The 22,023-nt window shown below is 38.7% G+C and overlaps 1 protein-coding gene across 2 annotated transcripts in view; it reads right to left on the bottom strand.

Moving 5' to 3' along the window:
* Positions 1–22,023, bottom strand: part of PLPPR5 (phospholipid phosphatase related 5) — a gene marked incomplete at its 5' end in the record, with an annotated part of 118,180 nt that overhangs the window by 73,199 nt on the left and 22,958 nt on the right. For both annotated transcript variants that reach the window (XM_080802803.1, XM_080802802.1), the window contains 2 exons: positions 2,674–2,924; positions 6,252–6,384. In XM_080802803.1, the coding sequence (XP_080658929.1) occupies positions 2,674–2,924; positions 6,252–6,384 (384 nt within the window). The remainder of the gene's footprint in view (positions 1–2,673; positions 2,925–6,251; positions 6,385–22,023) is intronic.

Genomic DNA, 22,023 nt, shown 5'->3' with positions numbered 1-22,023 from the left:
CAAAACCTGCCTGTAATGCCTACATTTGCAGCAGGAGCTATATTCAGGGTTACCATAGCAGCCACCCACACTCACACATTGCTAAAGGGGGGGGCAGGGAAGACAGAAAAGCAGTTAGCACAGAACAGAATCTATTGTTGAAAAGACAGAGGTACCGGGCCATGTAATTACAAGTAGGAATCCTGACTTTTAGTCTGAACCACCGTGTAATGATAGACGATTTCCGAGTGCTGGAGTGTTATTAAATGTTTTTTCTCTAAACATATCTACCATCCGAACCCTCCGCTGTAACCTTTACGGATGCTGAGATTAGGGGACGGCAGGAGGAAATTTAGCTGGCTGTGCACACATTAGAATAATATGATTTATTATGCCTTCTCTGGAATATTTGGATTTATTGGAGCCAGGAAAGTGGGTGGTTCTACAGATCTGGACCGGTTACTTCACTTTCTGAGTGTCCTCATCTGTAAAATAGGCATAATAATACTACATACTTGAAGGATTTTTTGTGAGGATTCACTGAATTAGTACAAATGATCAATTACTACATAAATAGTAATAACAATCAACAAGGAATAAATTTAAATGCATCAATAAGAATTAGTAATAAATAATTTGTAAAAGTAACGCTCTTGGTGCTTGACACATAGTAAATGCTCAATGAATGTTTGCCATAGTAATTACAATTATTCTATAATTATACATATATTTTATACTTATAAGAGGTTGCTAAAACATTTGCCAGCTGACCACAGGAAAGACAAGATATTAAGATTTCTTCAGGACTTAAAAGCATAATACCTTCTCCCAAAGCAGTGCCTTTGAAAACACGATTTTGGCACAACAAAAAGATCAAGTATTTGTAATACTAGCACATTCAACACCATTGGCAAACCCTGGTTATACAGCAAAACCAATCACCTATTAGTGCTAAAATAATCATGGAACAGGATTTGGGTTCAGAGAGTATTTTGGAATTTGTCTCAAGTCATTGGCTTGATCACATAAGTATATGCAGATATTTGCAATTCATATTCGGATACAAATAACAAAGTCAGATTTAGATGTGATGACAATGAATGAGAAGTATTTTGTCACTTCTGATTCACTTAAGTTTTAAACATTCATTTAAAGGTTGAATGCTTCATATTCTAAGAGAGGTGGGACATGTAGTCAAGCAATTCAATGAATAGGAAAGCATATGCATGGATAAACAGATTTTATATCAAGTCTGCAGTGCCTTAGAATGGAAAGCAGAAGGCAAAGCTGATGGGATAAAGAAATCAGGGGAAACTGGAGGAGTGGAGTTAGGAGCACACTGAAAGGGAGAGAAGAAGGGAGTTGTAACTGACAAACCATACAGAATCCAGAAGACAGTGGAAGAGAAAATGGATAAGATGAGATTTGATCTTTGACTCTAAAAACTTTTTTTTTGATGGGATTTTTAAAAGTCCAGGCTGTGAGGGTTAGAATTAGCTCGGCTTGAAAACTTTAGAAATGTTAAAATGCATGTACTTAGAGCCTCCAAAAATTATTCTGCCATCGTGAGCGGTAAGTACAGTGCTATATTTTCCCTCCTAAATTGTCGCTTATTTAGTAATTTTGTTTCCAATCTCAAGTAGAAGTGTCATAGGGTATTACTGTGCATTCTCTCTGCTTTTAGAGATAAGCAGACAGGATTGCATTAAAAATACCAGAAATATTTCCATAATCAAATAGCTCCTTGAGAGTAAAAATAACTCTGAGGGTTTTTTTAAGTCATTGGCAATGAATAGATTTGGTTTCAAATAGGTACTGAGATCTCTTGTCAATGAGCTGAAATCGGAAGAAAGGAGCTATTGGCGCCACTGGAAAGGAGAACCCCAAAAGACATTTAAAACTTTGAACTTTTTACTGTAGTCATGAGAAAGCCTGGAGAACACACTTTGGGAGTCCAGCTCCATAGCTACAAGGCTGGTAAGAGAGGGAAGGTCTTTGACAGCAGGAACGCTGGGGCCAAGAGCTGCCTGTCAAGGCTGCCCCTCTCTCTACTCCCGTGAATCAGTAATGTGCTCAACCATGACCACTTACTTCCACCTAGAGGTCCTGGACAGCCGCGGGAGGCCTGGCTCTCACCACCGAAATGATGGCAAAGACTCAAGAATAAAGGGGAAAAAACCATAATTTAATAGGACATTTTGCCTAGCTCTATGCGAAAATATTGAAACAGTAGCTGAGATATTATGATGACATAGTTACCAATAACCAAACAAGCAAAAATTCTAAAAAAAAAAAAAAAAATGGTGCCCCTTTCCTGACCTCCACCAGAGAATATCAGAGCTTGAGTAGGCAGCTAAGAGGCCTGGATAGTTTTCTTAATGGGGCTATTACAAGATTAGGGGGACTGCTATGGGACAAATTTGTTTCCATTAAGCCCTATTTAACATAAAGATAAACATATTCTCAAATAGAAATGCTAATGGCTCTATTTTTTAATACAACCAACTACCCACACATAATCTCATGAGAGTCAACTGACTTAATTTTATCCACAGTCCAAACAGCTATTATTAAAAGTAAATTAAATGGCCTACAGAAAGCGGTTAATGCGACTTCCATCATGGCAGAGAAAAAGAATGTCTACACTGGGAGAATGAACAGAGAGACGAAGACTGGTCAATAATCCTTACTTACTGTCAGATACATGGCTGCATAGACGCTGAGAGCCGCTTCTTTGGATGGGAACGTCTTCCTGGCTCTCATGATGAGATCTGGGTTGCCCGTGCAGGCCTCTTCCCCACTGATGAACTGCGTATACTGCTGACATCCAAGCGCCGTATAGTTGGGCTTACACAGGGCAAGAAAATGTGGAGCCAGATTCCCTGTGACCACCTGCCCAGCGTTTACAAAAATATCCGTAGCAAAGAGCCCAAACGCATAAATACCTGAGGACAAAAACAAACCACTGTAACTCTATTTGGTTTTGTTTGTATTTCAGTTGACCATAAGCCAACATGGAAATACTTTAGAAACTATGAAATAAGTCATACATACACACATATGGTTCCTCCCCACCCCCCCCCACCCTATTTCACTTCTCTCTGATTCTTCGCTTTCTGGAGAGGTGGGAGTGTTAAATTATTTAACACATCGAGCCGTCTACCACTGGCTACAGTTTTACACATCATGGGTTTATAAGACATCAGATAAAAGAGGAAGATATATTCTAAGACTGTGTTTGGGTAATGCGATTTTTAAAAAGGAGACCTGTTTCTCTGGAGAGGGCTCAGTCTCACCTTCTACCAATGTGAGCAATCTTGATTTTTTCCGTATTTTGAAAATATTTTGCATCTTAACAAACATAAAGTAAAGCAGTTGTCTCCCTTTGATTATGCCTCTTAAACCCATTCAGACTGATATTAACTCTGCTGGAGGTGCTAATTAGCAGTAAAATCCAATGCCATTAGTTTCATTTAAATATTGTGGAAAATCTTAAGTAAAGCAGAATGGTTCAAATTGATTTCTGCGCTGCTTTCATGAATACATTTTAAAAAGTCACATTAACAGCTAGTAACTTAGTTCCACCTTATATTTTATGGTTGAACTTTAATTTATCAAATTTGGGGCAATTTTGTAAAAAATAATGCAATCAAAATGATGATTTTTCAATTATCTCCACAGCCTTAAAATTTATTTGCTTTGGTTACCAGAATTTTATACTTATAAAATTAAGTATACACAGATTTTTTTTTGTCCTCTTTTGTGAGGAATGTGACAGTTTACTCAAATTAAAAAAATATATATATACATTTTAAAATTCGATGCCTTTGGTCATTAGAAACAAAATTTATTTTTCTTCTTAGGTAGAGTGGGCAAAATAAATTTCTTGGCACAGTTTTCAATTAAACTGACAGAGTCAACCTTTGAGGATGTGGTACCAATGTGAAGAAATCTATTCTTCTTAATTTTGGGAAATAAAATTCCACCAGGTATTTTTACATTATGCCAGGAGAATACATCCCAAACAGTTCGTTTGTTAAAAAGTCATATAGTGCTATGATAATAACCAGACACTTCATTTCTTAGTCATGAATTTCTGGATTGTTTGCTTGCTAAACCTTTATACATAATTATTGGCTGTTATATAGGAAAGTCACCAGGGAAGTTGTGCAGGATCAAGTAATTTTCCAGCACCAGAAACAGGGCTATCCTTTTAATTTTTGAAATATTATATAAAATTATAAAAGGCTCAGGCACACAAACCTGCACATAGCAAAACTCTGTGTGTATACAATGGCAATGAAACAAAGACCTTATCCTTCTTTATCTAAAAATGTTAAAAGGAAATAATAAAAAGCTCTTTCTTTATATCTTCCCAGAATTTCATGAGTCATACAAGTAAATGTTATCAAAAGCAGAAACTTAGGAGAGGCAGAGAAATGAAAGAGAATGGAGGAGGCTTAATAAAATGTTCATGTAGGTAACCTCTCCTTCCAAACATCATGGCCCAGCACAGGAACCTAAATGGCAAGTCTTCATCTCTACTCCCTTGAAATTTATGCTAAGATGTAACTCATTTTATTTAACGAAACCATTCTCTTTATCTGCTGTAATAAGTTTTGCTGTGTAAAACAGAGAGAAGTATTTGATAAAGATATGGAAATGTCTCCTGATATTTGTTAAGTTCCCAAATGTGCTTTTGAATTAAAATATTCAGTGCATCAGGCCCAAGGCCAATATTGTAGCTACAAAGATACTTATTAAAATGAGATCCCATGAGTGTATCCATGGTGCTGACCGCCAGGATAAAATCCCTACAAAGAATGATGCCCTATTGTGCAGTAATGTTTTGCTTATAAACTTCCCATTTTAACAAACTTGAAATATCCAAATCATAATGAACAAGAGAGAAGAAACAAATCAAGAACTCCTAAATATTTTATAAAATCATATAATGAGAAACATACAGAGATTTAAAGCATGCTTTACTTTGTGCCATATATTCTTTAGAAATATGTGTGCAAATGCAAAAATACATCCACTTAAGTAGGCGTAATAAAATTTGCTTGAACAGTATTTTGGAAAGTGTCAATTTCATCATTTTTAGTTTTGAGTATATTATTGCTTACTTTGTTATTAAATGACTCATGCAAAGATCAATGAGTCAAGAACACAGTATTGATGCATGTAAAAATAGATTTTTAAAGTTTCATATAAGAGTTGTCATCACTTCAAGAGTATAAATAAGGGCTTTGGAGATGTATAACTTGATGGCAATAAAAAAAAAACAGTCTTAGATATGGAGACCTTTTGTCTTTAGACAGACTCAAAGGCAAGATGACATCTGATTAGTCTTTAAGTGGGTTTATATCTAGATTAGCTGATCTATGCATGATATCTCCAAGGTCTTCAACTTAATCCCACTGCTATGAGAAATATATTGAAGAGTACCGGACCTTAATCTCAATCTAAATACAGATAAAAATTTATTTTAAATTTTATTTAGCATATACAGACATACTTTTTTTAATCTGATAAATACAGGAAATGATAATTTATATTCAACTTTATTGTGTCAGTTAAAAAATTTGTCTTGGCCAAGTTTCTACTGACTTGAAATGATTTGTAATAATTCATCAATGTTTATATGTATTAGTGCTAGAATTTCAGACTGAAGGCTAAAGTATCAGTAAATCCTTTTCTAAGATTGAAAAAAAATTAATTTAATTCCAGTATAGTTAACATACAATGTTATATTAGTTTCAGGTGTACCAGATAGTGATAGTAAGTCTTTCCCTCTAATAAAATCACTAATTCATTTTTGTTCACATTAAAAAAACCCTAGAGGCAGTGCATGGAGAGCTACATCTGATAATTAACAAACACAACACATCTTTTCTTGGCCAAACTTTTTTTCTTGTCTTTCATGATGTCACCAATCTAACTAGATTATCATTTCTCCCCACTGTTTCTGAAATTTCATGAACACAGTAAATCATTTATTTTAATTATATAATTTTTAGTTTCTTAAAGAACATTAAACACCCAAGTGTGGTGTTCTTTTTTTTCTGACAATAATATGGAAATGACATGTGAGCTGGAGCCATATGAGAAAAAGTAGTATGCAATGTTATTTTTAAAACCAAACTGAGACCTTTCAAATAAAACATAATCCAATATTTGCATAGTCTTAAAATGCTGATCATTTTAAGGGTTAGCTTATACATAAACATGGTTTCCACAACAATAAAAATAATTCAATGAACACATACCCAGAAATCGTACAGTTCGCCGCACCAGTGGGTTTATATAGCAACAATCTCCAGTTAAAATAGTTTTCTCCTGGTTTTCAAAATCCCGTGTGGCCAGTTGTAGGCAAAACACTGCAGTTTCTCCCACTATTATCTTGCAAGGAAATAAAAGGTTAAAGAACATTAGAATTTAAGCAGTATAAATGTAGAATAATTTTATTTTTAAAAAATGCAAGAAAGTAACTCCTTTGAGTGGTAATGATCTTAATATAAAACTGAATCATATTTGCTTAACTAAGCCCTTTTTTAGAACCTTATCCTTATGCATACAACCCATATTTTTCTCAACTCAAGGGAGTATTAAACTGATAAATTATGAATACAAATAGACCATACCATTTTTGTTTTCTGGAAGACTTCATTAAAAAAAAATTTACAAAGGATCTTTGCTTTAAGGATACACTTACTTATTTTTGGTATGTAACTAAATTTCATGTTTTTTCTTTAAGTGATTACGTCTTGCTTAAATTTGACACTGCTACAGAAATCGGAACAATTTTCTATGAAAATATTCTTGAAAGGATCAGGTAAAGACACTCTAAAGTCAAATAACATTAATACTTTTATAGCAAGAAACAAAATCAATTCAAACACGTGTTTGGCCTTGAGGTCATCCTTTGCCAAAATCTTATTATTTATTCTGAGACAGTATTAAAAATTATAGCCATTAATATATTCTTATATTTTAGTACATATATGCCATTTCATCTTCATAAAAAAAAGAAACAGAAAATATTGTCATACTTCTTTTATAATTGAAAAAACCAAGACTTGAAACTCAAATGAATTGCCCAAAGCCACAGAGCCAGTAAGGAGAAAAATAAAAATCCGGATACAGGTTCTATGCTGATTTACTAAAGGACCTGCTTATTTTCCCTTGGTGTTAATACCACTTGCAGTGGTTTTCATATGTGGCTTTTAAAATCACCCAGCAAGGTATTAGGTACTAGAGAATGTGTTAATATTCCATTCCATGAATGAGGAAAGGAAGGATTAGGGAGGTTAAATAATTTGCTCCCCATCAAGCCAATCAGAAAGCAAGCAGAAATTGCTGACTCGGCCTCAGATCTTTGGACTTTATTTAATATAATGATCAACAACACTAGAAATAAGATTAAGAGAAAAGAAATGGAACAAATGGTACGTTGCCTAATTTGTCATTATTAAAGTTAGTTTTCAGTACATCTTGTCTAGGTTAAGTAACATCCTAAACAGAGAGTCCCTGAAATGGCCTGGAAAAATGCTTTTGGGGTCTTGGTGAAAGGTAATACCTGTAATTATAGGATATTCAAAATTGTAAGTGGGAGATACAGAAGGAGTTCATAGGAGATAAAACGTCTGACCTAGTTCTACTCCAATACAAGTAACAGATAATAAGGCATTTCTTAATTTTTATTCTTTCTTTTTTTTTAATATTTTATTTATTTATTTGAGAGAGAGAGAGAGTGAGAGAGAGCATGAGAGGGGAGAAGGGCAGAGGGAGAAGCAGACTCCCCAAGGAGCTGGGAGCCCGATGCGGGACTCAATCCCGGGACTCTGGGATCATGACCAGAGCCAAAGGCAGTCACTTAACCAATGGAGCCACCCAGGCGCCCCAATTTTTATTCTTTCTAACTTTTCCTCTTTTCTTACTATATCTCTTCTTCCAGGGAGGTCAGGGTTCAAGGTTGTATCAGTACACGTTGAGCTGAATTCCATTAAAGGAGTCCAATCTTGCCTATCTGGTGGTAAGACTGGGCTGAATTAAGAAAAGCTAGAGTTTATAGCCTCCCAAATCCTCCTGAAATTTTTAACTTTGGTAAAGTAGAAGACGTGTGTGATGAAACAGTTCATCTGGCCTTAAGAGGCACAGGAGGTATTTTCCACAGGTTCGTCAGCGGCCAGCAGGGCCCTAGGAGAAGCTGACAAACAGACAAGCTGTGTGCCTGACATCTTCTCATCTTCCTTTCTGAATCATTCTTCTGCTGCTCTTTGAAAGAAGTTACTTCCTGAATTTTCAGTTTCAACTTCTTTCAGGTCTGTGTTGCCCTACAATGTTCCAAATTCTAAGAATCTACCACCTACTCCACATCATGAGCCTCTTGGCTCCCAGCCTGATTCCACCCCCCTAAGCCTTCTCTCCTCCAGAGCAGGAACCAGGGGGTCTCCACCCCCTCCTGGCTCTACCCCCGAGTACAATGACCCCCTCAACTCGGTCTGGTAATCTATGATACACGAAACTCCTCCGAATGTAACAGATACCCAATATTTCTTATTAAATGCATGTGTGAATTCCATCCTCATTAGATCCAAAGGTCTCAGTCAGCCTCCGACCTTTTGCCTGACTCCTAATAACCAACTCCTGCCATGTTCCTGTGATGAAGGCTCTACCTTACACCTTAGTTCCTTCCTATAACCAGATCCTGGATGCTTGTTGCTGACATGATAACGTGCTTGGTTACCAGGTTCCTACCAGGCTAAGACTTGCCTTGTCTGAGTCCCTCTTCTTAGGGCTCTGCTTCCTGGTTTTCCTAAAGCTAACCTCTTGCCTGGGCGCATGTCAGCACATTGCACATTTCTGAATTCCCTATTTTTGTCTTCAGCCTATCTGCCAAAACACCATCTCAATCAATACTGTTTGGCTGCTACTAAAAGAAACTCTCAAACTGGGTTAAGCAAAATTGGGAATTTATTCTAGGGTTTGGAGGGTTATCTCAGAACTCAGGGTATGGGACTCAGGATCAGATCCAGGAATGAAAATTCCTCAGGAGTCCAGGCAACTACTCTCTCCATCTCACTCCCTGTCTCTGGAGTCACACTGCCTCTCAGCTCTTCTCTGAATGCCTGATTCATTCTTGTCTTTCTGCAAACCAGTTCTCCTGCTGGTTTGATTGCCCAACAGTTGTCAAGAGCCCTGTTTAGAACATATCAGCTCAGTTGAGGGAAAGTTCAACTAATTAGATTTACTGTGTCCCAACTCCAAATCCCTAGTGGGGACAGGTTCTCTTCTGGTCCAATTCACCAAAGTTAAGAAGGTGTGTCCTGGTGCACAGAAACTGCCTCTCTGGGCAGAAAGCCTATTTCTCAGCAAAAGGGAGTTGCACTGATGTCTACCTCAACTCTTATCCATCCCATCTTGCTGGACCTCCACCCTTCCATGCTAGTTCTTTCTCTAGACTAGCCCTTTCCACCATGTTCTCTGGGTATTGCATTCTGTGTGTCTCCCGGGACTTCATCTCATCAAATGTAGTTGCCGCAATCCTAGTGCCTGCTCTCCTATTGTGGCTGCACCTACTTCACATGCTCGACTTCTGCCTCCCTCACTGTGATAGCTGTGAAACTCCTTAGCCAAATCATACCCTGTCTTAACCTCTCTACCGGTCCCAACTTCCTAAGTCCAAACTCCCATTGTTTACTACTATCAGCAGATTCATGTAACAAAAAGAAAACAATTTTTATTACAATTTATACTTAGATACCTTCTGACTTAAGGACTCCATGTTAGGCATGGCTCTTTAAAGAAAGCTTTATAACCCAGCTGGGTGGACCCAAGTAAAATAATGAATAATGGTACGAGTCTGAGTTTTAACTGGTTTGGACAATAAATGCCAGTAGCCCATTTAGGAAGAAATGTTGCTGAGTCACTGGAAGCATCTGTGGCCACAGTGAGACGGACCACTCGGACTGGCCTGCTGCAGGGAGGCTTTCCAGCTCATGCACCCAGCTGGGACCGCACTTCCTGTGGGCTCCTTCTAGCAAATGACTAAGTATGGTGGGGGCACTCAGGAAAGCCTGTTGCCCTGAGATGTGGGATACCTCTGACTGGCAATTTTGATTTGAAAACTGCCAATCAGCCTGGCCAACTCTTTCTTGAAACTGTGCTGTGTTCTGAGGGGCTGGTGACCCTGTTCCCCTACTTTCCCCTTCTCTTTCACAGAGGTCATCATAGTCTGAGGGCTTTCACAGCCTTCTCTGGCCCAGCCCTCTCCAAACCTTGATCTTCTACAGGTGTAAAGAAGAAAGCCCTTGGCTGATCCTCAGTCCTACAGGAAGCCCTTAAGCAGTCCCTGTGCAAGGCTGGTGGTATCTTATTCATGGTCCATGTAAATCTGATATGGAATGTGACGATGCCCGTGAAAGGCTCAGGAGCTGGTACCAAAGATGGTACTCAATGGCTCACCATTTTACCTACCCAGTCAGAGTTGTGTCTGAGCAACCATGCTATTCCTTGAGTCATAGTCCCCCCCTAACTGCAACCTGACAGTCTATGTGCTTGGAGACAAGAGCTGTGTTTCTGAGCCTCAACCCACCAGGTAAATGGAAGCCTTACATTCCACATCTGAGTACCATGTTTCCTGTTATACTCCAATTTCTGATGGAGTAACTCCATTATGCTTTACTGAACTCAGTGTTGACATTATGAAGTCTCTCGAGCCCTACCTTGCTTATGAAGTGGGACCTACACACACACACCCTTTCTAAATAACCTATCCCATCTCTATCCCATCTTTGAGGATAGAACTGGTAGGGGTCCTATATCTGATCCATTGCCCTGCATGGCAGTGAGCAAAAAGCTCCATCTTTCCAATGAATAGAAAACTACAAAGACGCAGCAGCAAATCATTAATCCCCAAATATAAAGGCTCAAATGTTTGTTATAAGCACATAACATTGTTCTCACGCCTCAATTTCCAGAGGCTGACCCTCTAGTATCTATGCTCCTTAATGACAAAATACTGAAGTAAGTTTTCTCAGGAAGATGAAATCACTGTAGACTATCATCAAATGACAAACTCCAAATAGCTTTATGTTTTCATTTATAAAAACCTGATTAGAAATTGCTCTCTCTTTCAACTTCTGATGATTCAAAGATATCCATGCATAATCGTTTTGAAACCGGTACAAGAAAACCAGTGCAGATGTAAAGATGTAACGCAGCAGTAGAGGTCACGCAATCAGTGTGATGGTAGTTGGCATGTCTCATACACTTCAAATATATGTGAAATAATATCTGAAAAGCAACTTTATCCATAAAGGTATAGTCATGAGACAGACTTAAATTTTAAAGTGCAGGAAGGCATTGGGTTTATATTTAGGTCTCTATCAAATACACTGTCCATTCTTGGTTATTATAGGCACAGATAAAGAAGGAGCTCATTTCCCTCCATGAATTTTAAGCTAGTCAAAGAAAATTCTTAGCTGTACCAAGAAGTAAAAAGCTACACTGGGTACTGTCTAATTAACTTTGTGTCATGATATGAGAAATTAAGGTTTCTTCGGTGTCTATATGTATTCCAGCACTTTTGCTGAGTACGGTGTTACTAACTTCTTAAAACATAGTTGCTGAGTGGAATTGAGGTTGGAGAGAGATTTCAATGAATTCAGGAGAATTGCGGAAGAAGTAATATAGTTAGTGATAAATAGTAATAGAGTTAGTGATACACAATCCCTCCCAGCAGGTAAGAAACTATGGTTATGTTTTGCTCTAAGTATATATATTTCATAATTTGACCACAAAAACTTGTGTCCTCACTTTCATATTATAAAGTTGCCTTGGGAAGTGGCTTCCTAGTCCAGACCAGCATTCCTAGCATGCCTGGTGCTAGGTGGTGACTTACACCAAAGGAACGTCAGGATCAATGAGGTGTGTCAGTTTCAGACCAGGAGGAAAATCGTGTGTATATTCTCCATGTTTTCCTCCCATCTGCTGCCTGGAAGCAGGGAACTCTCCAGGCCCAGGAGTTGTTGGTGCCATAAGACAGAAGGAGTCAAAGTCCCCCAGTCAGTAGTCCTACACTAGACTGTCACATGAGTGGAAGATAAACTCTAACATGTGAAGCCAGTGAGATGTGGGGGTTTATTCATTCACAGAGATGAGAACTTGCTAATTTCCTTTTTTTTTCTTTGAATAAAGAGGGAATGAGTCTCACACTCAATTTTCAGCAGAGAATATCTGGTTAGAATTCAAAAACACTGGTTTTCAGTACATTAATTTTATGGTTAGCTTCTATTTGCCAATTGATATCAGTTGATATTAGTATTTCATTTATGGTAATGATATGTTTTCTTTTATAATTTGTTGGTTAAGTGGATTTATCTAAAGAAAAAATAAGTGATAGTTGAGGTGGTATGTGGCTATGAGAGAAATCATGAAGCTGATACCCTGAGAGGCAAATTTGGGAAATATTTAACATATAACCAAAGCTAATTTAAAGCTTCTACACAGCAAAAAACTCAATATGCTCACAAAATGAAAAGGCAACCTATCAAATGGGAGAAAATCTATGCAAATCACATGTCTGATAAGGGTTTAATATCCAAAATATATAAAGAACTCATATAACTCAACAATAAACAAAACAAAAAATATTGAAAATGGACAATAGAACTGACTGGACAGTTTTCCAAAGAAGACATACAAATGGCCAACAGTCACATGAAATGGTGTCCACCATCACTCATCATGAAGACAATGCAAATCAAAACCACAATGAGATATCACCTTCACCCCTGTTAGAATGGCTGTGATCAAAAAGACAAGAGATAATATGTGTTGGTGAGGATATGGAGAAAAGGGAACCCTTGAGCACTGTTGGTGGGAATGCAAACTGGTACAGCCACTATGGAAAACAGTATGGAGATTCCTCAAAAAATTAAAACTAAAACTACCTTGTGAGCCAGCAATCCTGTTTCTGGGTGTATGTATATCCAAAGGAATTGAAATTAGGATCTCAAAGAGATATCTGCACTCCAATGTTCATTGCAGCATTAGTCACAACAGCTATGAAGTGGAAACCACATAAGTATCTGTCTATGGATAAATGCATAAAGAAGATGTGGTATATACGATGGAATATTATTCAGTCATGAGAAAGCAGAAAATCCTGCTCTTTGCTACAACCTGGATGAACCTTGAGGCATTTTGCTAAATAAATATATCAGACCAAGAAAAACATATATTGCATGGTATCACTTACATGTGGAATCTAAAAAAAAAAGAAAAAGAAAAAGAAAAGTTGAATGCATAGAAACAGAGCAGAATGGTGGTTACCAGGGGGTCGGAGGTTAGGGGGAAATAGGAAGATACTGTCGGGACGCCTGGGTGGCTCAGTCAGTTAAGCATATGACTCTTGATTTCTGCTCAGGTCATTATCTCAGGGGTCCTGGGATGGAGCCCTGAGTCAGGATTCCTGCTCAGTGGGGAGTATGCTTATCCCTCTCCTTCTGCTCCTACATTCTGCCCACACCCGGCTCCTGTGCTTCCTCAAATAGTTGGATAAAATCTTAAAAAAAAAAAAAAAAGAAACAAACAAACAAACATACATACATACATACATACTGGTCCAAGGCCACAAACTTCTAGTTATAAGATTAACAAGTTCTGAGGATCTAATGTACAGCATGAAGATTACAGCTAATAATACTGTGCTGAATACTTAAATGTTGCTACAAGAGTAGATCTTAAATGTTCTCACCACATACACACACACACACAGGGTAATCATGTGAGAGGACAGAGGTGTTAGCTAGTATTATGGTGTTAATCCATTTTGCAATACATAAATCTATCAAGTCGACACATTGTGCACCTTAAGCTTATGCAATATGTCATTATATCTCTGTGAAGCTGGAGAGAAAAAGATTGACAAGAAAACCAACTTACATGGCATTTACTAGATATTAGGGAGTGTTCTAAGTGCTTTGCAAATACTGAGCCGTATGAGGTAAGTATTGTTATTAAAAACCAGCTCCAGATGAAGAAAATAAGGCACAGATGAAGTCAGCTACCTGGGGCTGGGTGTGGAGTGAAGAGGCAGCATCTGAACCCAAGGCAGTTCACTCTCTGAACCCGTGCCCTTAATCTGCACATGGCAGTAGCAGTGGTTAGGACTGCGGGCAGGTGGCACCTAGAAGGCCCCTATATCCTAGGGGGTAGGACAGTTTTGGTGAAGCAGTGGGTCCGAAGGCAGCTTACACAGGAGGAAATGAGGCCAGGGACTGGATTTGGTCCTTTGTGTGAGGGTCCGCAGTCTTTAGGAGACTCTTGCTCACACACAGCACGGGGCACAAGAAACATGGGAAGATGTTATCCCCACCGATGGGCGGGACAAGCTCATGAAATCATTTTTTAATTGTGGAGCCAGTAGAAGATAGTTATAGGTCAATTTTCAGAGTGCTCTCCGGACAGTGGTTTTCAGATGTGGTCCCAGCAGCAGCAGCACCCAGGAACTTGATGGAAGTACAAACTGGCAAGCCTCGCCCCAGACCTACTGTCTTGGAAGCTCTAGCTGGGAGGTCCAGCTGTCTGCGTTTTAATAAGCCGGCCGAAGCTCCCTATAGGATATTCTGAGGCATATAAAAGTCCTGATTACCATATGTTTTAAATTTTTCAGAGATATCTTTAAAGGAATTTCTAGATATTTATTTGAAAAAATAATGATTATGTATCTGTACTGTGCAAAGAGCTATTCTAGGCATTGTAGTGCCTAGAATGGGATTCTAGTGGGATTCTGGAAGGCAAGGTTCAATGAAACTTAAAATAAAAAGAAACCTGAAGCTCTCGCTTTTCACATGTTTTAAGTGAGACTCGGAGAGATGGAGCATCCTGACAAGCCACTCACTGCTCAGCACCCCACACATGTTCATCCTCTGGCTTGGAGTCTACCGCACTTCTCACTCTGGCTGAAATGCCAGAGGCGTCAGAGAAACTTACAACATAGCTGCCAACACGAACACATTCACTAGCTACAGTAGTGAATGAATAAAGAAGAGACGAGATGAGGGAGTAAGTGCTCCCTGAGGACTGAACACGCAAGTGACCAAACGTGGTGTTCCTCTCTGGAACATTCTTACAGAAAGTGATCCAGTCTTCTTCAACCCCATATAAGCAGCGTGGTCAGTATTAAAACCCTCCAGAGCCTGAGGATCTGGCTGGAGCCCAGCATGGAGAAGTACTACCTGGAACGTTTTTACTCTAAGCACCAGAAAGGCATACGTGTCTCTGTGGAGTAGTATAGTATGAACTTTTGCTTCAGTGTCTGCATCTATAAAATGAAGATAATAGAAATAATGCCACTATAAGCTGTTGTAAGACTTAAACGGGTTAACTGTTATAAAATTCTTAGAGTAAGAGTTAGCACAGGGTAAGCACTGTGCAAATTTTAGCTATGATTAGAAGAGCTTAAAGGTTCTGTCCAACTCAGATCTGTGATGGGTTAGTGCTCACGGTAAGGAAATTTGGGATACTTGGAACAAGATAATAGAGCAGTTTGATATGCTGGGATCATGTGAAAGTCCCGACACTAATCTCACAGTGCATGGGTGTGTGCCTGTGCGTGTGTGGCTAGGGGTAAGTGGGGGGTGGCAAGTAGCATGATCATAGAGAAAAAGCAAGCATGGTCTGCCTGACAACAAGGCACAGATTTATACTATGCACATTCTTTTTTTTTTTTTAATGATGAGAAGTTTGTTAAAACCATTAAAAACTTTCCTAGTTAATTAAATTTTACATGATCTTTATATTTGCCCAACCATTCACAAAAATGTAGGGAACATAAGCTATAAGAAAAATGAATTATGAGAGCACTATAATTCAGTCATTTTGCATACTTGTAGTTTCAAAAAAAATGTAATATATAAGGTCAAATTCTTCATGTTCACAAATCTACCGTAGGTCAGTACCGTTATAACGTATCTATCATTCCTCAAAAGGACTAATTCCTAATTTAAAAGAAACTGGTACACAGTTTTTTGGCTTGCTTTCTGCTCTTCTAAAATACATGTTGAAATTAATCCACCCTGTTTTTTATCAACAATTTTAAAAAGCATGATAAAACTTGAAAAATTCTTTGGAAATTTGAGATAATGGGGTTTTTAGACATAAGTCTTTGAAGCACAGGCAATAATTAAATGTCCCTAAGTCAGTACTTGCAAAACTGTGTTCAGCAGACTGTTAAGTGGGTTTGGGGGAAGGGAGATGTTCCTGGTCAAAAAAAGAAAAAAAAAATCAGCTAAAAGCTACAAACTGTAATCTTCCCAGAGATAGTGCATATTAGCATGTTAAAACTCCTGTTTCCTAGCTGCCCCTTGATGGCATTACTTCACTGTCTTCATTCTATGGATGAGAATACTAGGCACAGAAAGGTTATATGACTTACCTAAGGTCATTTAGCTACTAAGTCCTAAAGTCAGGATTCAACTCCATGCCATCCAGTTCTGGAGTTCAACTTGACATTATACTGTGTTTTTAAATTTTGGTTTATTTTAAGAAACATCTGGCAATCAAAGCTTTCTGGTTTGAACTTCTGCATTTAAGAGGGTAATTTCCTCCCAATTAGCTTTCTTATATGACCCAAAGCATGACAGTCTGTTAAAGAAAACTGTTAACTTTACTGCCCACGGGTTCCCAAACTTGTTTGATTTTAGAAACCTATGTTCTAGGGACAATCCTAAATATTTGGTAAAGCCGATATTCCAGAAACACTAGGGAGAGTCAATCAAAGCAAGTCTTCCTATTTAGAAGAAAGAAATTTACATTTAGGAAGGATTAGCTAGTACAGTTATTTATGATAGCAGAATAGAAGAATTTGGGCTCTTCAGAAAAAAAAGGAAAGGTGAGAAAGGCTATCTTTATAAAGTGATGACAAACTCATTCACCACTTCCCCGGTTATTAGGAGGAGGAGAAAACAGTACTTCAAACAAAAGAGAACAAGTATTAATTCACACAATGAGAGAGAAAGGTATTATTCTAAACAGTGACACAGGTGGGAAATTAAAAGGCACTTAAGTAGCACTTTTGAGATGTTTGTGCAGCAGAAAATGGCCAGGGAACGATGGTGGATTTACCTGACCTTTCCGATCTGAGAAGCACATTTCTTTCCCACAGTACAGAAGAGTCGTATTTTCCCCCACTGGACCTCCTTGGGGTGTCTGCTGGCTGTTGAGTCGGGGGAGAATTATCAAAGGACCTGAGCCTGTGTGGTAAATCTTCGTCACTGCCTCATAGCAGATAGTAATTCTGCTTCTTTTCTTCTCCCTATCTTTTTTTTAATGTTTATTTTCTTGCTAGTTCAGAAAATCTAGACTGCTGTATGGTTGAGATTCCTTCTGTATCAAAGTGTAAGTCTCCGTTGTACAACAGGACTGAATTATTAGTGGTCACCTTCAAGGGCCTCACTGCATTAAGGGAATGTGCACTCGACAGACCACACTGTGATAGGCGGGGTAACACTCCTTTTCATGGAAATAGGCTTTTCAGGTGACAGCTCTGCCTGGGAAAGCAGAAATAGTGTTCCCTGCAATTTCCAATTCATCATACAGATCTTTCCCTGGAGGCCATCTTCTTCCGGTTTTCTTGGCTTTCATTTCTCTCATCTTTAAACAGACTGACAGAACAAATGTCTTTTAAGGCCATTCATTTTTACTGGGGGGAAAAAATGACTAGACATTTGAAGGACTTTATTTTTAAAACACTTTCACAGAAAGAGTAAATGTTGATTGCATAGGAAATCCTTATACTTTACTAAGCCATTAAAAATGTTTGATGAGAACGCACAAAGAAAAGCATGATTGAGACCCAAAAATAAATGAATGAGATGAATCTTGGAACATAAACTCACTTTGCAGTCTGGTCTCATTTGTTTTTGGTATGAGTGCAACTTTCCAGCTTTCTGCTTCTGGTGTATTAGGAAAAGGTATAATTATAATTTGAATGTGAAACCCTAATAGCTCTGGTTCAGCTGAATTTATTAAGCAAGCCAATTTAAGGGTTTCCAATATATAACAGGAAGTATCTTTTACAAAACTGATTACTTATGAACTTAAACACCTTTAATTTAAGCTTATGATACATATTACATAAATTCATAAATATCTTCCCTTTGTTGTCATTTTAAAAAGTGACACATAAGGGCGCCTGGGTGGCTCAGTGGGTTAAAGCCTCTGCCTTCGGCTTAGGTCATGATCCCAGGGTCCTGGGATCGAGCCCCACATTGGGCTCTCTGCTCAGCGGGGAACCTGCTTCCTCCTCTCTCTCTGCCTGCCTCTCTGCCTACTTGTGATCTCTCTGTCAAATAAATAAATAAAATCTTAAAAAAAAAAAAAAGTGACACATAGCACTTACCATGGACCAGGTGCTGTTCTAAATGCTTTACAAATATTGATGTGTATGCCCTACGAGGGAGGTATTATTATTCCTTCTTACAGATAAGGAAACTGAGGTACAAAGAGGTTGAGTAATTTCCCCAAGTTCCCACAACTAGTAAATGGCAGACCTGAGATTCAAACCTAGGTGGTGTGACTTCAACTTTAATATTATACTCATCATCAAAGATTTGTTCAGGAATGGAGTCAAAACACTTTATGAAACACATATTAACTCACTTTATCACCCGATGTCAACCTTGACATTTTAATATTTTATTAGTTTGCTTTATTTTAGGGCGAAAAGTCTAGCAGTTAAAGCCTTTCTATCTTAACTTCTGTACTTAGGAATACAATTTCCCCCAACAAGCTTTTCTACATAAAGCACAAATATGGGAATCTGTTCTTAAAAAAAAAAAAAAACAGCTAGATAAATAAAGCTTATAGATAAGACACTCCAACAAACAGTAACATTTATTCAAACAAAGAGAAGTAGATAGAGTTTATATGGGTTGGCAGAGTGCAGTCGGGCTGGGAATATTAATTTTCTAAATGTATCCCCAACCTGCTGCAACTTATTTTTGGAAGCAGCCTGTTACCTCAAAATGTTATTTGGAAAGCCTGTGATGGAATAGTTTGGTGGGACGTTCAGATAATATTAATAGGAACTTCATTTTAGGCAAGATAAAATTTTGAAGAAAAGTTATAGATCTATGTTATTTCTCAAAAGCATAATGATAACATATTCATTGTATATAACGTAGTTTCTATGTGATTTTCTCATCACCACTCCTTGCAAGATTCAGATTAGCTTTCACAGGTATTTGAACATGCAGGTGAACAACTGCCCTCAGGTAAGACTGACTCCTTGACTTTGACACTTGGAAGGAGTTCAATCTTACCGAGTCCCTTCATCCTTCATCCGTTGAACAATTGTTCAAATGCCCAAACCATGCGTAATCTTAGATTCTGCTTCTCTATGGAGTCCTATTGTGGGCTGTCAAAATATTTAGAGTCATCACCTCTCAGCAGTTAGCAAGAGTGTTGCTGAAAACACACAAACGCCAACTCACGCCCTCTGGCACCAAGGTCCCTAACTCTGAGCAGCAATATCCAGAGAAGGGCTCAGAAACAGTATTTCTCTGGTCTGTTCTGTTTCATCCAGAATCAAAATGAGTCTTTCTGATTCTTTTATTGCATGGAATAGCTTCATGTTAATAGTGCTGGTTCCTTCTCATGTGCACCCAGGGGCTGCTGGGCCCCCCTGTGGTCCCGCCATCGGGACCATATGTGTTGTAGACTGGTGACAACACTTCCAATGGTGGAGCAAACCCCCACCTGCACAGTACACTACTAACCACCACGCAAAGTACACACAGCACTCTCCAGATGCTCTGGCTTCCAACTCACACTTTCCCACAGAGATCTTGGGAGGTATTGGGCCTGAATAAACCCTGCGTGGGAAGAATGAGAGTCCCGTCACGGGCATGAGAGAAGAGGATCCTCGGTTCGCAGTCTTTCTTTCCATGCCCCCCCGGGTACCGTAGCACATTTCAAAATCATACTGACCTACTGTTTATCACATTTCACAGTTGGCAGACATTTTGAGAATTTTGCAATTCAGTACCAAAAGGTAAACTTGTAACAGGTAACTGAAATCCTGTGAATATTTGAGTCCTATGAATAAATGACTCAATGAATAGAGATTGGAGTCCAATGAATATAGGACTCAAATACTTGGAAAAACATTCCCTCAAAAAGCAACGGGAACAATCGTACTTAATGAGCAATTCTGAGCACAGTTTGCTGGCCGGCAGTTTTAGATGGCTATTAAAATCTCAATCAAGTTTTCTTTCAAAATCTTAATTATAATCTCTCCATATGAACTCAAGCAAAATAGTATTGAAATGAACCTGTTATGTGCAGTGCTGATCACTTTAAATGTTTATTTAATATCAGTATTTATAATTCATGACAGCATTAGAATATTCAAGTGAATTAAAATTCTTCATATCTGAAAGAAAACTAAACCCCTATTTACTAAACATTGATTGAACCCAAACTTACATGTAGCAGACATTGTTGTCTGTCTAATCAATATTAACTAGCCATCTTCCTCACAGAGCCTTGATTTTGTTCCACTATCAACCTTCCCTATTATGGCCACAGTCTTCAGGGAGTCATGGTCATCCTTAGCCTCAAAGGATGAATGATTTATCGAGTCCTGGTGGCTCCATCTGTGACTAATTTAGGCCTGGGCATGAGACGGAGTTGCACCCAAGGAGGATGAGGAGACCTTTGCTAGGGATGGTGCTTCCAAAGAGAGGTTCTTGCTTTTCAAGAAAAACTCACAGAAGAAGTATTCTTCTGCTAGACATCATCAACTTCGCATGTGGTTCCAGAAGAAGGGTGGTCATGGTCCACCATGAGAGAAGGCAGCCAAGAGCAGAGCAGACACATATTATGTCAGAGTGCAAAGAGAAGAGAAATGTGGATCTTTGATCTGTCATTCAGATACTGAATTAGTCATTTTTGAGCCAACCCAATGGCACTCCCTGTTACATGACCTGATAAACTTTCCTTGTTTAAATGGTTAAGTCGGAGTTCTCTCTTACATACATATGAAAGCAATCTAATTGATACAAAAATATGGCCCTGAACTTGGTGATGGTAAGGTAGAGAGTAGAAAGAAAATCTCATGAGCGATGATGTTTTTTTATATGGCACATGGCTTAAAAGGCTAGAGCTATGTTTACCACAAGCAAAGTTATAGAGACTGCAGACTGGGGAATAAGACTGAAAGAAGGAACAGGAAAAAGAGCTTTACGGGTAGGGTGACAACATAATTTATCACCCAAACTATTAAACTTTGGAGTGTGAAATGAAAGCTTAGTAATATTGCTATCAAGACAACGGGAATAAGCTGGGACTGACCCAGGCAAACCAGCACACATGGTTGCCACAACTACAGAGCAAAGGAGAAGTTAAATAAAGCCTTGGAGGAGGGAAATGACAGGATGTCCTTGAGAGACGGTAAGTGGCCCAATTTAGTTGGAATGCAGACTGGATATGAGGGCTGATAGGAGATTACCTTGGGACGGTGATGTAAATGCCTTGAGATTCATGCAAGAAGTTGGTACTTCATTTTGTTCACAGTGGGAGGCTATGAAATTTCTGGGCAAGGGAGTGTTGTGATCAGACCTATGCTTTGGAAAAACCAATCTAGAAGCAGAGGAGTCCAGCAAAAGAGGTAAAAGTCCTCTAAGTCACTACTGTGGTAATCCTTCCAGGTAATGAGGCAGGCTTACAGCATTGGGAAAGCGAAGGGGCACATGCCAACAATGAGGACAGGAGAGCAGAAGGAAAGATTTTGAGAATACATTTTGAGGGCACCTGGGTGGCTCAGTGGGTTAAAGCCTCTGCCTTCCGCTCAGGTCATGATCCCAATCGAGCCCCACATCAGGCTGAGCAGAGAGCCTGCTTCCCCTGCTTCTCCCCCCTTCTCTCTGCCTGCCTCTCTGCCTACTTGTGATCTCTGTCAAATAAATAAATAAAATCTTAAAAAAAAAAAGAATAAATTTTGAGATTGCCTACAACTGGGGAGTGGGAAAT

The sequence above is a fragment of the Martes martes genome (genome assembly GCF_963455335.1).
Source record: "Martes martes genome assembly, chromosome: 4".
Lineage (NCBI taxonomy): Eukaryota > Metazoa > Chordata > Mammalia > Carnivora > Mustelidae > Martes > Martes martes.
This window is presented reverse-complemented; position numbering and strand designations above follow the sequence as displayed.